At 37.0% G+C, this 13,939-nt stretch overlaps 1 protein-coding gene across 1 annotated transcript in view; it reads left to right on the top strand.

Moving 5' to 3' along the window:
* Nucleotides 1–13,939, top strand: part of MAN1A2 (mannosidase alpha class 1A member 2) — a 185,336-nt gene that overhangs the window by 165,453 nt on the left and 5,944 nt on the right. The window contains exon 11 of the mRNA XM_036768998.1: nucleotides 7,988–8,160. Coding sequence (XP_036624893.1) covers nucleotides 7,988–8,160 — 173 coding nt within the window. The remainder of the gene's footprint in view (nucleotides 1–7,987; nucleotides 8,161–13,939) is intronic.

Here is a 13,939-nt window from a genome sequence, read left to right as displayed (position 1 = left end):
CTCTCTGAATCCTTGTTTGCTCATCTGTAAAGGGACAAAATTGTATTAGATAATGAAGTAGCAGTTATCAGATCCCAGTGATTTGCTAGGTAATGGATCTTTAAGATTCCTTCTAGCTCTTGGAATGATGTCCAAGGCATGGACTTTGTTTTGACCTTAGCACAATGTTTGGGACATAGCATTATCTCACATAAGCACTTAAGAAATGCTTCTTGAGGGGCAGCTAGGTGGCACAGTGAGTAGAGCACCGGCCCTGGAGTCAGGCGGACCTGAGTTCAAATGCGGCCTCAGATACTTGACACACTTACTAATTGTGTGACCTTGGGCAAGTCACTTAACCCCAATTGCCCTGCCTTTCCCTGTCCAAAAAAAAAAAAAGAAAGAAATGCTTCTTGACTGACTGAATGGCTGATTTTCTGAATCATTTAAGTGGAACTCTTTCATATTAATTCAAACAGTGGAGTAATATGATAACGAAGGCATTAAAACATAAAGGCTAATGATTTCTGTTCGAGAATTTCATAAATTAGATTCATATTTGAGATTGCTTTTGAGACACAAACATTATGCCAGAAATAAGATTTTTATTTAATCCTAGTGATCTTTATAAGATGTAGTTGGAATAAGCAGTTAGCCTCATATTTTAAGTATACTTACTAACTGCTTTGCCTCATCATTACAAGCTAACGCTGAAAGCCTTTGTTTATGATAAAGTGTTAAAGCCCATGAAAAAATTTCCTGCAAATTATCTCTTATAACTAGATTAAGAACTTTATTTTAGACCAAATAACACCAAACTGAAAAGAACTAGGATCCTGCTGAAATGTTACTGTACTGTGTTCTCATATGTAGTTGTTATACTATATATAGTATGTATATATGTGTATGCATACATATATACATACATACATATACATATATATATATACATACATATATATATATATATATATATATATATATATATATATATATATATATATATATATATTATATAAGTTATTAAAATTGTGATTGGCCTGATTTTGAAACATGTCAGTAACACTAGCCAAGTGTTTACTACTGTCTATTAGCATGCTGGATGTTCGTTTAGTTTCATTCAAATTCCCCTTATCAGAACACATCAAATTTAATATGTAAAGTAACAGCTCACATGCCTATTTTACAACTTTGATTTGACAGTTAGCTTATTGATAACCATTATTATAAAATTACATTACTGTCTTATATTTGATAATGATACTGCTGGTTGTGATTACTATTTGTCTTTGTAAGTGTAGATTGATGCAAAAACCCTTCTTAACTGTGCGTAAATGAATGTTGTTATTTAATTTGTAGCTATTATCTGTGTAACTTGTCATTATTAGACACCCCTTTTTATTTTCTAGCCTTTTGATTCATCTTTAACACAAAACTTTTGATTAAATAGAGCTGTCCTATTTTGATTGTGGCATATCATATCCGTGGCACATTTTTTTGAAGCTGTGTTTTAGTGCATCCTTAAAATGATTTTTTTTGTCCTAGTTTGAAGTTATGACATTTCAGCTCACACTGCAGTAGCTTCCCGAATATATATTGCTTTAAGCTATTCTCTCTCTCCAGCCCAGCAGAGTTGTGTTAGGATGGATATCACTTAGGATCCTGTAAATTTACACAGGGACATGACTGGAGAGGCTGATTCTAGTCTAGTTCCCTAATTGTCCTGATGAAGAACTGAGGCCCAAAGAGGTTAAATGATTTTGCCCGGTCTCTCTCTCTCTCTCTCTCTCTCTCTCTCTCTCTCTCTCTCCCTCCCTCCCTCCCTCCCTCCCTCCCTCTCTCTCTCTCTCTCTCTCTCTCACACACACACACACACACACACACACACACACACACACCAAAGGTAGAATTCAAACCCAAGTCCTCTAATGACACCGAACTCTGTATTGAGACTGACTATTCTAGGACCTCAGTGTCGATGTTCCTGTCCTTTTATTTAATATTCACAGGATTTATGTCTAACGTTGGTGAAACTATCTGTGGGGATGAGCACGAAGTCTTTGGTGGTAGTTCCAGATATCAGTTGCATACTTTCAGTGTTCCTTCAAAATTTCTGGAAAAAATCCCATTTTCTATTCTTTCAAAGGACCAACTTAAGTTATTCTGGGCTATTGATAGTCTTATATGTGATTTTTCTGCTTGATGCCACCAACAAAAATCATTATCCCGCTATAATTTAATATCATAAAAACACATGATTTCATATTAGGAATTTCATATTATGGAGATGGTTCTTGTTCAGGTACCTACACGTGAACTAGATGACTTCCTAGCATCCTTCCAACTCAGAGACTCTGATTTGAATTTTAATGCTACAACATTCTTTTCAGAGCCCAAAAGCCTAGACTGAACTAAGGATGAAAAAAGTGTACTCAAGAAAAGGATCAACTGTTATTGAGGGTGGTTGGGATGATACTGAGCAGGCTGAACTACTTATTTAACTTGTATTTTGCTTCTGTTTTCTCTGCCAAGGAGAATGAACTTTGGACTGGAAAGGATAGAATAAAAATAATCAACAGGGAATTGAAACTGAAGATGAGGGAAGAGATCAGAGTACCTAGCTGTTCTTAGTGAGTTCAAGTTGCTAAGGCTGGATGAACTGTATCCTAGGAAGATGAGAGAGTTAGCCGATGTGATTGCTCAGGCATTGTCAGCGATGCTAGGAAGATCATAGCACAGTGCTTTGTCACAGGACTGGAGAAGGATGAACATTATTTGGATGCTAAGAAAAAGAAGGATAATGGATTCTGTGGTCTACAGGCCAGCGAAATAGACGGATTTCCTGGCAGAATTCTAGATCATGTTATAAAAGAGATGGGTGTTAAGCATCTAGAAAAGGAGGGTTATTATAAATGAAACCCAGCATCTTTCAGAATCAAGAACAAATCATTTCAGATTCACCTTTTCTTTCTTTTTTGACAGGGTAACTATTGGTAGAGTATGGAAATTTTATAGACATAGTATATCTAGATTTCAACAAAGATTTGTCCTTGTGGACGAGATGGAGAGATATAAGCTTGGGTAATTATATACCTGGTTGCATTTGTCACCGTTAAGTGACCAAATCTCAAAGGTAGTCATTATTAATATCAAGTTGAATGAGGTCTTCACTGGGATACCCCCGGTTCTTGCCCTTGTGAATATATGTGTGTGTGTATATATACACACACACACACACACACACACACACACACACACACACACACACACACATATATATACACACACACACACACACATATATATATATATATATATCAGCATCTTGGTAGAATATTGCTGATTAAGACAATGATATTTTCAAATGGGTTTGGATTTCTGGACTATGCCTTTAAACATAGAAATGACAAATTCCTAGGCAGGGATGGACTGCATCTAACAATGGTTAGTAAAAATGTGTTTTTGATGACCTTCAGATCTAATCCAAAAAGTTATATGTTGAAATTATTATATTCTTAAAAGGATAAGTTTTGAATTTTTTTAAATGTTTAAAATTTTTAACCAAAAGAATTCTCAACTAAAAAAAGAAGGAAGAAAAGTGCCTATATATTCACCCGACTAGATACTATGAAGTGTAGTTGTAGAAGTCCACAGGGAACCAAATCTAAGAAAGGAGTCAGTAGTAAAAACTTGTCCCCTCAAACGTTAATTCAGAAATTAAGAACATATAGGAAACAAGCAAAGTGAAATAGAGATCTCCACAAAAAGAGGTCCTAACACTCACATGTAAAAAAATGTAATAAAACCCATGACTGGACTATGGCTCTGGAAAGGCAAAATTAATTCAAAAGAAATAGGATAAAGAGGGGGTAGGAGATAGCATTGTATAGTGAGAAGATAAACTTGTATGAAGAAATCCAGGAACCAGAGAGGGAAACCATGGTGGAGAGTATTTGGGTGCTGATCTATGGAAGAAGAAACAGAAGATGACTCTGTCATTGTGTCATGTTACAGGCCCCCTAGAGAGAGGAAACAGATGAGGAAGTCAGGAGACAGGTGGTAAGCCTGGCACTGAGGTTTACTAGAGTAATGATGGGAGACATCAATTATCTAGACATCTGTCAGAGTTCTTTCTCTGCCAAAATGGAGAGCAACCAATAATTTCCTGGTTGTTCTTCAGTAATAATCTCATACTTCAAAACATGGAGAAACGCAAAAGAAGACATTTTAATCTAGAGCTGACTCTTACGAAGAGTGAAATGTTACTTGCTGCAGTGAACATGCTGACAGCCAGGAATGGGGACAGAAGTGATAGAGATGCTTTTGGCCTACTCCCTTTTCAGGTTCGTGATAGAGAAGAGAAGAAAACCTAGGCATAGTCTGACATTTTGAGGGGGCATATTTCACAGGGTTCAGAGAAGGATAGGGAGGAACCAGTAGATTAAAATTCTTCAGGTGAAGTTATCCAGGGAGAGAAGGGGAATTTTCAAAAATTAAATTCTTACATGAGAAGTAACATAATGAGGGAGAGTTTTCTAAAGAGGCTGACATACACAGGAAACTCACCAGTTAACATAAATTTTTAAAAAGGTACACCAAAGATGAAAAGCTAACAGGATGACAGCAGAAGTGTGGTATGGTACTGTAAGAATGGTGTCTGCTGGTAAGGAGCACCCAAGATAGAAAGGATCAGGTTTCTCTGCCACCCTGGAAAGTCCCAAAGGGGTGGCGCAGTTGAAGGGCTGGACCTCTCCTCATGGTGAATAGGATAACAACCATGAATAGAGGAAGGTCAAGCTCTTCAGTCCTTATTTGCTTCTGATTCTATCCAGCAGAGGAAAAAGAAGCAACTCTCCTCATACATATGTGTCTTCTCACTATGCAGTGCTGTCTCCTATCCCTTCTTTATCCTGCTTCTTTTGAATTGATTTTGCCCTTCCTGAGCCAAAATCCCGTTGTGGTTTTCATTTCCAATCAGTTACACGTGTTAGGGCCTCTTTGTGTTAGGATCCTAGTTCATTTTGCTTGTTTCCTATTCTTTGTGCATTTCTGGGTCAACATTTGAGGCCATAGGTTTTACTACTAGCTCCTTTTTGGATACTGTCATCTTCTGAACACTTTTTAAACAGGACAAAAGTAACTAACCAGGATAAGTAAGAGAGTAAGAACATACCTAGCTGGCCTTGGTATATTTATCAACTGATCCAATGAATGGCACCCTCCATACAAAAAAAATTGGCAGGTGGAGTTGCAGAAGCACTGTCGAGAAGATTGGAAGATTTGGAAGATTGTCGAGAAAAGAAGACAGACATACCACGGGAATAGAGGAGGGCAATTGTCCCAAGTTTCCCAAAATGGGGAGAGAATGCTGTTTTTGAACTGTGTGCCATTGAGCTTGATTTTGGTTCCTGGCAGAAATTCTAAAACCTATTATTAAAAGGCGGCTACTAAACTAAAAGTAAAGAAAGGGAAATGGTAACAAAAAAGAGCCTGATTTCATCAGGTTGATTCAAAAACAATTTATTTTCTTTTTTGGCAGTGTCACCAAACTAGTAGATAAGGGAGATGCTCTAGATAGAGTTTACCTGGACTTTAAAGCAAAGCATTTACAAAGTAACTTAGAATTTTCTTGTGAAAAACCTGGAGAGAGATGGACAGAATGATAACAAAATCAGATGGATTCAGAAGCACTTGAATGGCCAGATCCAGAGTCTTGGTGATGACTTGGATCAAGGAATAGGTGACATGCTCAACGTGACATTGCTGATGACGTAAGACTGGATTGTCAGCTCAGTGTGTGAGTCAGCAGTGTGGTGTCACAGCCAAAAGTCTTGGATTTCATTAAAAGCTGTACCTACCAGGAATAAGAGCTGATGGTCCTCTGTACTCTGCCCTGTAAAATTCTATCTGTACCACTGTGTTCCTTTCTGGGCCCACTGGAAGAAGAATATGATGTGCTTGGGTTCAGCCTCCATGGATCGACGTTTAAAACCCATCACCATCTGTCAGCAGACCACCTTCCATGCTTGCATCACCTATTCCTCTATGTTACCGCCCTTCTGGCCTGCTTGCTGTTTCCCAAAATAGGCATTATACTCCAGTATATACGTTTGTCCAGGCTTTCCTTCTAGAGTTCGTTCACTTGATGAATCAATAAACATGTTAAATTCCTGCTATGTGCCAGGCATTGTGCTGGGTGCTAATGATAAAAAAAACCTGTTCTTGAGAAGCTTACATTCTTTGATGGGAGATAACATCATAAATGCACAGAGCTGGGAAAAGGAATGCCATATGTAAGGAGGAACAAGAAGTCCAATTTGGCTAGACCAAAGAATGCATGACAAAGGAGAATGAAGTATAATAAGCCTAGAAAGGTAGGTTGGAAACAGGTTGTGCAGAACTTCAAATTCCATGCCAAAGCTTTATATTTTATATTAGAAGTAGTTGGGAACCACTAGTTTATTGAGCAGGAGAGTGACGTTGTCAGACCCATGCCTTAGCAATATCACTTTGGTAGCTATGTGGGAAATGGATTGGAGAGGAGAGGCAGGAAAAGATTGATTAGCATTAGTCTAGATAAGTGGTACTAAGAGTCTGAACCAAGATGGTGGCTGTGACAGCAGAGTGAAGGGAATAGATGCGATAGATATGGTGAAGGTAGAATTGGCACTGATCAGATATATGACTTGACTGAAAATCGAGAGTTAGGAGTGATTGTAAGGTTACATACCCCACTGGTTAGAAGAGTAACAGTTTCTGCAACACGAAAAGGAAGGCTAAGAGGAAGGGTAGATTTGGAGGGAAAGATAATGAGTTGTTTTGGACATGGTGAGTTTAAGGTGTCTATGAACATTTTATCCTGACATGTCAAATATGGGCAAACATTGCAGATAGCTGCAAGGATTAGTTATATAGAACTGAGTGCCTTCTGTATAGAGACAGTGATTAGTCCTTTGGGAACCAATTTGGTCCCCAGAAGAGAACCAGGGACCTTTCTGCCACAGCATCTTTTGCCATTACTTCAGTTGATGTCCTATCTTTTCTTCCCCATGAGAGGCTATTTCCTACTATATGTAGGAAAAAGCTTCCATATAAAAGAAGAAATGAGAAGTTGTACTATTTTAACAACTACCACAGTTATTTGAAAGGGACAACTAGAAGAAGCTGCAGGTAGGTAAAGGTAGTTGCAACTCACATTCAAATAAGTATCTCAATGGAAGATTGGCCTGGAAGATGGGGTTTTCTCTTGCTTAGTAGCTGGCACATTGTTGTCTTAAAAGATGAGAGTGTTGCCATTTGTTTAGAAATTGGTAACTGGGCAATTTGCTAATGAAATTCTTAGGTTAAAGATAATTTGGACCCTGGCCCAAGCTCCTAAAGATGATTTAGACCCTTTGTTATGGTAAGCAGATAATTTTTATAGCTTTATTAAAGAATATTTGGTACCTAAAGGTTGTTAAACTTTTTTATTTCCTTTAAATTTTGTGAAAATACAGTTTCTTGTACAAAATTTGCTTTAACTGAAAATTAGGGAATATAAAAAATGAACTTCCAAGTTCTAAACTCTGTTTCCCCATTCATATATATTAAGTAAGAAATTAAAAATTCTTTTGAGCCTTTGTTTAACTCTCCCCATTTAATGAAAAGCAAAAGGAAAGATTTTTTTTTTCTTTTACATGGGATAAATCAACCTAACACTTTATTTGGGAATAAAATTGAAAGTGTATTCAGTATGTTTATATCTTAGTATTACATTAAAAAGATTACTCCTGTCATATAGGTGGATTTACCACTGGGTTGGAATGAATTATTCAGGAGAAGCACAATTATATAGCATGTCCTAAAAGTCTTAGTCCATCTTTAAACTTTAATAGCTGTTCTAAAAAGGGAATCAAAAACTAGATTTGCTTTCTGTGGTGAGTTTACACTTCATATTTAATATCCTTCCAAAGCGGGGGGAAAAGTCACAACAAAGAGTCCTTTATCTTGTTTATTTGTCTCTTTACAGCGTTAAAGCTGGGTCCTGAAGCATTCAAATTTGATGGTGGTGCAGAGGCCGTAGCTGTGCGGCAGAATGAAAAGTATTACATTCTCCGCCCAGAAGTCATTGAAACTTACTGGTACATGTGGAGATTCACTCATGACCCCAAATACAGGCAGTGGGGCTGGGAGGCAACTGAGGTAAGTGAAAAATCCCTTTAGCTTAGGGGAGTAAGGAAGAAGTGAAGCCCTCCTACAGTAAGCTTGTACTTAATGTTCTCCATTGAGCATCTAAAGACCTGTTTTCATTTAACAGATGAAGGAACTGATAGACCAGGGTAGTAGAAGTGACGCTCACAGAGATTCATGTTAGCATACTTAAAGAAAGTTGTTGTAACAGATTTATGCTTTGGGGAGGTGACGAGCTAGAGCAGATTGAGAGCAACCAAGAGGAGGTGGCTGGCCTCATGAAGCTAGGTGATTTTGCCCAGTATGCATTTGCCTTAAGAAAGCAGCTATCAAATTCATATCTGTTACCTATCCTGGTATCAGATTGCTACAGCTAACCGTGAGCCTTACATCTTTGCTCTGCTCCAGTTCTGACTCTTTGTAGTTGTACTTATAAGGATACCACTTTCATCATCTCGTCCCCATAGCTCAACAAGTGTGTCTCCAGTACCAGCTCTTGTAATTGAAGAGCCTCCCGTCTAAAGTGTTCCATTTCTTCCCACCCAAGGAAATCTTGGTCTATACTATGGAGCTAGCTTAACAAACCATGACAAGAGACATAGTGACATACATTCCCCCTCGCCTCCCATTTAAGAAACATAATTTGTTTGCATCACTTTCATTTCCAATGTCCCTCCTCTGTCCTTAGTCAGTGTGCTATCTCTCATGACAAAGAATAAAAAAGAGAAAAAAGAGTTCAGCCAAAGCAGTCAGCCTGTCTGTCAAGTCCAGTGCTACGTGTCTTATTCAACATTGTATTTCCCCACTTCTGCAGTAAAGGGAGGGAGGTACATTTCTTCAACTGTTTCCAGGACCAGACTTCTCAGTCATTACAGTTATGTAACAGCTTTGTTTGATTCTTTCCATTTGTGTATGTTGTTTTTCTAGTTCTAGTTCTGTTCACATAAATCTTCCTATTTGTCTCTGAATTCTTTATATTCATGCACCATAGTTTACCTTTTTCAGTCAATTGACATCTATTTTGTTTCTAGTTCTTTGCTATCCTAAAAAGTGCTGCTTTGCATAATTTAGTGTATATAAACACTTTCCTACCCCTCCACCGCCAGGTTTGAGCTCCTTGAGTTATATGCCTAGCTGTAGGATCCCTGGATCAAATATGGACAGTTTCATCATTTTTTAAATTTATCATAATTCCAAATTGCTTTCCAGAATGGTTGAACTTGCTAGCTCCAACAGCAGCGTATTTGTGTGTGTGATTTCATAGCTCCTTCATCGATTCCCTGATTCTCATGTTTTCACATTTTTGCCAGTTTGCTGAGTATGTGTGATGAAACCTGAGTTGTTGTAATGTTTTTTTTCTAATTAATTGTGATCTACAAAAATTTTTACTTTTCTTTTTTCATTTCTTTTGAGAATTTTTTGTTAATTCAACCATTTATGCATTGGGAAATGTCTCTTCGTCATACAAATTTTTATTAATTCCACATATCTTTTTATCAAATCTCAAATATCACACCCTTTTTTGAAATATTTGATGCAGTGATATTTTTCTCAATTGACTTCTTATCCTAGATGCATTGATTTTGTTCATGGAAAAAAATTTTCAGTTTCTTGTGATAAAAACTATCTATTTTATATTTCCTGGTCACCTCCATTCCTTTTTTGTTTAAGAACTCCCCCCAAAACCACAAACTATTTCTCATTTTTTATGATATAACTTTAATTGTCATGTTGTGTATTTATTTTGAGTAGTTATAGTATGTAGTATGAGATGTAGGTCTAAACCTAATTTAGTCTAACTTGCTTTCCAGCTGGTTGAGCTATATCTATAGTGGAAATCAGGAAGGACATGGTTTTAAATCTCACTCTTAACAATGAATGACCACTCACGTATGTGACTCTGCCAGCCTCCTTGAGCAGCAGTAAAACAAGGATACTAACTCATCTAGTACTTGCCTCAAAGGGTTATTAAGAAGTCAATGGAGATATGTTGAGGGCATTGTGAATCTTAGGTTAGTATTCAAAGTGTAGCTTTGTTCTTGCAAAATACATTTCATTCAATTAGATCTATCATTTATTTAACTACTTACCTTGCTTCTTTCAATATGCTTCTCCTTGTGGAATTGATATATTCCAAAAAGTTAAAAGCTCATGGATCTACTTCCTCCTTTCTATCTATTTACCTAAGACCTCAGGTTATCCATCTGTCGTCCATGAAAGATATGGTTACCTAGGCAACTAAATTGCTAATCTAGGTAGTTTCTATTTTCTTTATACATTTGATTTCTCTAAATACCTGTCTTCTTTCTAATGAATTGCTAATTAAAGTTGAAAGAATTTAATTAAATTGTGCCATTTCAAAGCTGCTTTTTGCCAGAAAATGTTCTTAAATGATCCAAACTTATTCCTCTCTGAACATTTTTAATGTTATTTGAAACAGAATAGAAGAGTTTTTCAACGCAGGGCTTCCTTACGCTGACTATGTTCTCTGCCTCATGAAGTTAGGAAAAAATTTAGAACTACTAAGGAAGACCTATAAGTGAGTCATAATCATCTGTGGTTCGTTTTAGAGTCATTTCTTGAAGTGAAACTTTAGTTCTTCATAGAGTCAAGCATCATAAAGTTGAAAATGTGAATGGCATAACAAAAATGTAGATCTGGGAAATAAAAGTTCTACAGCTGTCTTTTTTCAGCTTTTTTTTTTTCAGTTTCTTTTTCATTATGCTTTTTCTTTTCCCATATCTGCCAGAAAAGTATAGGCAAGTCCCATTAAGTCCTCTCTTTCTCTTCATTCCCTTCCCCCAAATAGTTCTTATTAAAGTTGAATTTGCACCAAAGTTACCTCATTTCTTAGTCTTGATACTAACCTCCCTGCTTTGAGTTGGTGCATGTTTGTAGTCATTCACAATTTGATATTTTCACAAGATCAGGAATAAAGTTTATCTTCTGTTAAACACATTTTTCATAGAAAATTGTAAATCATGAGGTGAACAGTATTTATTGTAGGTTCATTTCAGCAGTTAAAATCCATCCCCTTCTTCTGATTGTGTGTAACTCTAAATTCTCCACAAAAGATCTAAATAACCCTAATGTTTTCCTTACCAATACCAGTGATGTGTTCGGGCTATCTATCCATTATTCCTTTTATTTGTTGCATGGACAGGCTGCCTCTCTTCTGTTTATTGGCTGGGTAAGTGGAGAGAAAGGAGCATATATGAAAAATACTGTGGATATAAAAATAAAATTTGCAACTGACAGACATCTAGATAAAAATATCAGATATATAGGGTGAATGAGAATGAGGCATAAGAAGAGATGGAATGACGAATTATGTACAGATAAAGGAATTTGGGAGTTATTAACATAGAATCAGACAGTTTTGGGGTGATAAGGTCAAAAGCATTCCTGTGTGAATCCAAAGTGAATTAGAAGAGCACGTCATGGGACCTGAGTAGATTGTGGAACTGAGGAGTCAGCATCTCTGAGAAAGCATAAATTTCCTTGTGTAAGGGTAGGAATTGAGAAAGAGAGACGACAGTGAGCCAGGTACCGAACTCCTTGAGAAAGAAGGACAATGACCTGGGTAGCCAGATGGAACAACCACCAGGATAGGAATTGGGTGATCAATTTAGGTAGAATAAACCTCAAAGATGAAGAGGTTGCTAAGTGCGATGGATGGAAGAGAGAGTCTATAAGTAGCCAAGGGAAGGAAAGTGTATACGAGTTCGTCCACTGTTACCTTCGAAGGTTATGACAGAAAATTTAACCAATACAAGAAAGAATGGCCAGCAATATGCATTACTATGAGGGAAACCAGGTCACGGGTGCAAGAAGATGGGAGTGTATGAGAAGCAGTTCTGAAATGAAATTTGTTCACTGTAGAGCGGGAGTTTCAGGAGACTACTGTGGAAGGGGCAAGCATATCTGCCATGGGATATGGGGGAGGGGGAGGTTTGTGTTGTTCTGGATTGAATGAGGAAGTGGACAGCAAGAGTCAGAGAGAGGGGTTTCGTTCTTTGGCACTTGGATCCCACTCCTTATGAAGAGAGTGAGAAGGGGGAAGGATTATGTTAATCACCAGGGAGTTAATTCAGATAAAGTCAATGGGTGAGAGGCATTCTATTAATGAAAAGAGGTAATTGGAAGTTTCAAGGGCTCATTTCATTTTCCATCTGGACAGCGCCTATCCAAGATACACATCGTTAAAGTTCTTCAGGCAGCTGAGTTACCCAATCACATGTCATAATCAGGGAGGTTGTCTCCTTTTTCCTTATTGATTTTTCCTCTCTGTTTTGCTTGGCTAGTACTCTTTTTTTCATTTATTAGTATTTTTTTCCAGTTACATGTAAAGATAGTTTTCAACATTCATTTTTTTGTAAGATTTTGAGTTCCAAATTTTTCTCCTTCCCTTCCTTCCCTCCCTCCAGACAACAAGCAATCTGATGTAGGTTATACATGTACAATCATGTGCAATCCACATTAGTCATGCTGTGAAAAGAATCAGAACAAAAGGGAAAAAACATGAGAAAGAAAAAAATAAAGTAATATGTTTCGATCTGCATTCTGACTCCAAAATTCTTTCTCTGGATATGGATAGCACTTTTCATCATGGGTCTTTTGGAATTGTCTTGGATCATTGTATTGCTGAGAAGAGCTAAGTCTATCATAGTTGATTATCACACAATGTTGCTTTTAATATGTACAATGTTCTCCTGGTTCTGCTCACTTCAGCATCAGTTCATGTAAGTCTAGATTTTTCTGAAATCCTTGGCTAATACTTTTGAGTGATTATGGATCTCATTTAGGAAACCCTATATTATGGTCCTTGATGTAATCAGAATGGTATTTGCATCCAGAAAACTTTATCATCTGTAGGGAATCCCTGTTTTGGACTGGGTAGAAAACTTCCATGACTGTAGTAAATACCTGTGGCAGCCATGTCTCTAAATCACATCTCTGTGATTGTATCTATTATATGATCTTAACCATGTATATGAACAAAGAAACACCTTGTCAAAAAATGTTTTTGAGTTGTGTTTTTTCTAGTGAAATTTTTTTAACCCAAGAACATTAAACAATGTGAATACATATATTCACTCTACCATTCTGTCATTTTTATTGCTGTGAAGATGTCATCTGTCGTAAAGAACTTTCCTGTCTCCGTGTTTTCATCATGGATACTCTCGATGTATTTTTCATCAGTTATTCTCATAAAGACTTTATAGAGAAAAGATACAAGTATTTAATTTAGCTTTGAGAAATGTCGTCTTGGTCGCCTTTTTATTTAAACAACATCATCCTTGTTGTTGTTTTCCATTCTTGTATTATCCTTCTTTCCTGAGATACTTTGAAAAGTCAACCCTTCTGTGGCTAGCTCTCATCCCCAGCAGAAATGTCTTCTGTTTGCACTTGGTCAGGCCTGACTTCTTTTTCTGATGTCATCTTCTTATGTACCAGTTATGCTTCCTCATACATAAAGTACTAAGATGTTAGAATTCAGCTATGGTGATTTCACTGTTATCGATTTTGAGAATAAAGCACTACAGAAGTGCCGACATTTGTCTTTGTGTCTATTTCTTGTCTTCCCATTTTCATCTGTCAATCTGCCAGATTTTTTAAGAGATCCATTTCCTCTTTTACTGTTTTTCCATGATTTGTGATGTGATATTTATTACTTATAATTTTCCATTATCTTCCTGTGTAGTGCTTTGTAGATGAGCTTGAACTCTACACCATTGTTTTCTGTAGGGGGAAGGGAAGAGGGAAGGAAACATGTATTTACTAATTGACT

Source organism: Trichosurus vulpecula, chromosome 7, assembly GCF_011100635.1.
Source record: "Trichosurus vulpecula isolate mTriVul1 chromosome 7, mTriVul1.pri, whole genome shotgun sequence".
Classification (NCBI taxonomy): domain Eukaryota; kingdom Metazoa; phylum Chordata; class Mammalia; order Diprotodontia; family Phalangeridae; genus Trichosurus; species Trichosurus vulpecula.
Note: the sequence above shows the minus strand (reverse complement) of the source record. Positions and strands in the feature narration are given on the sequence as shown.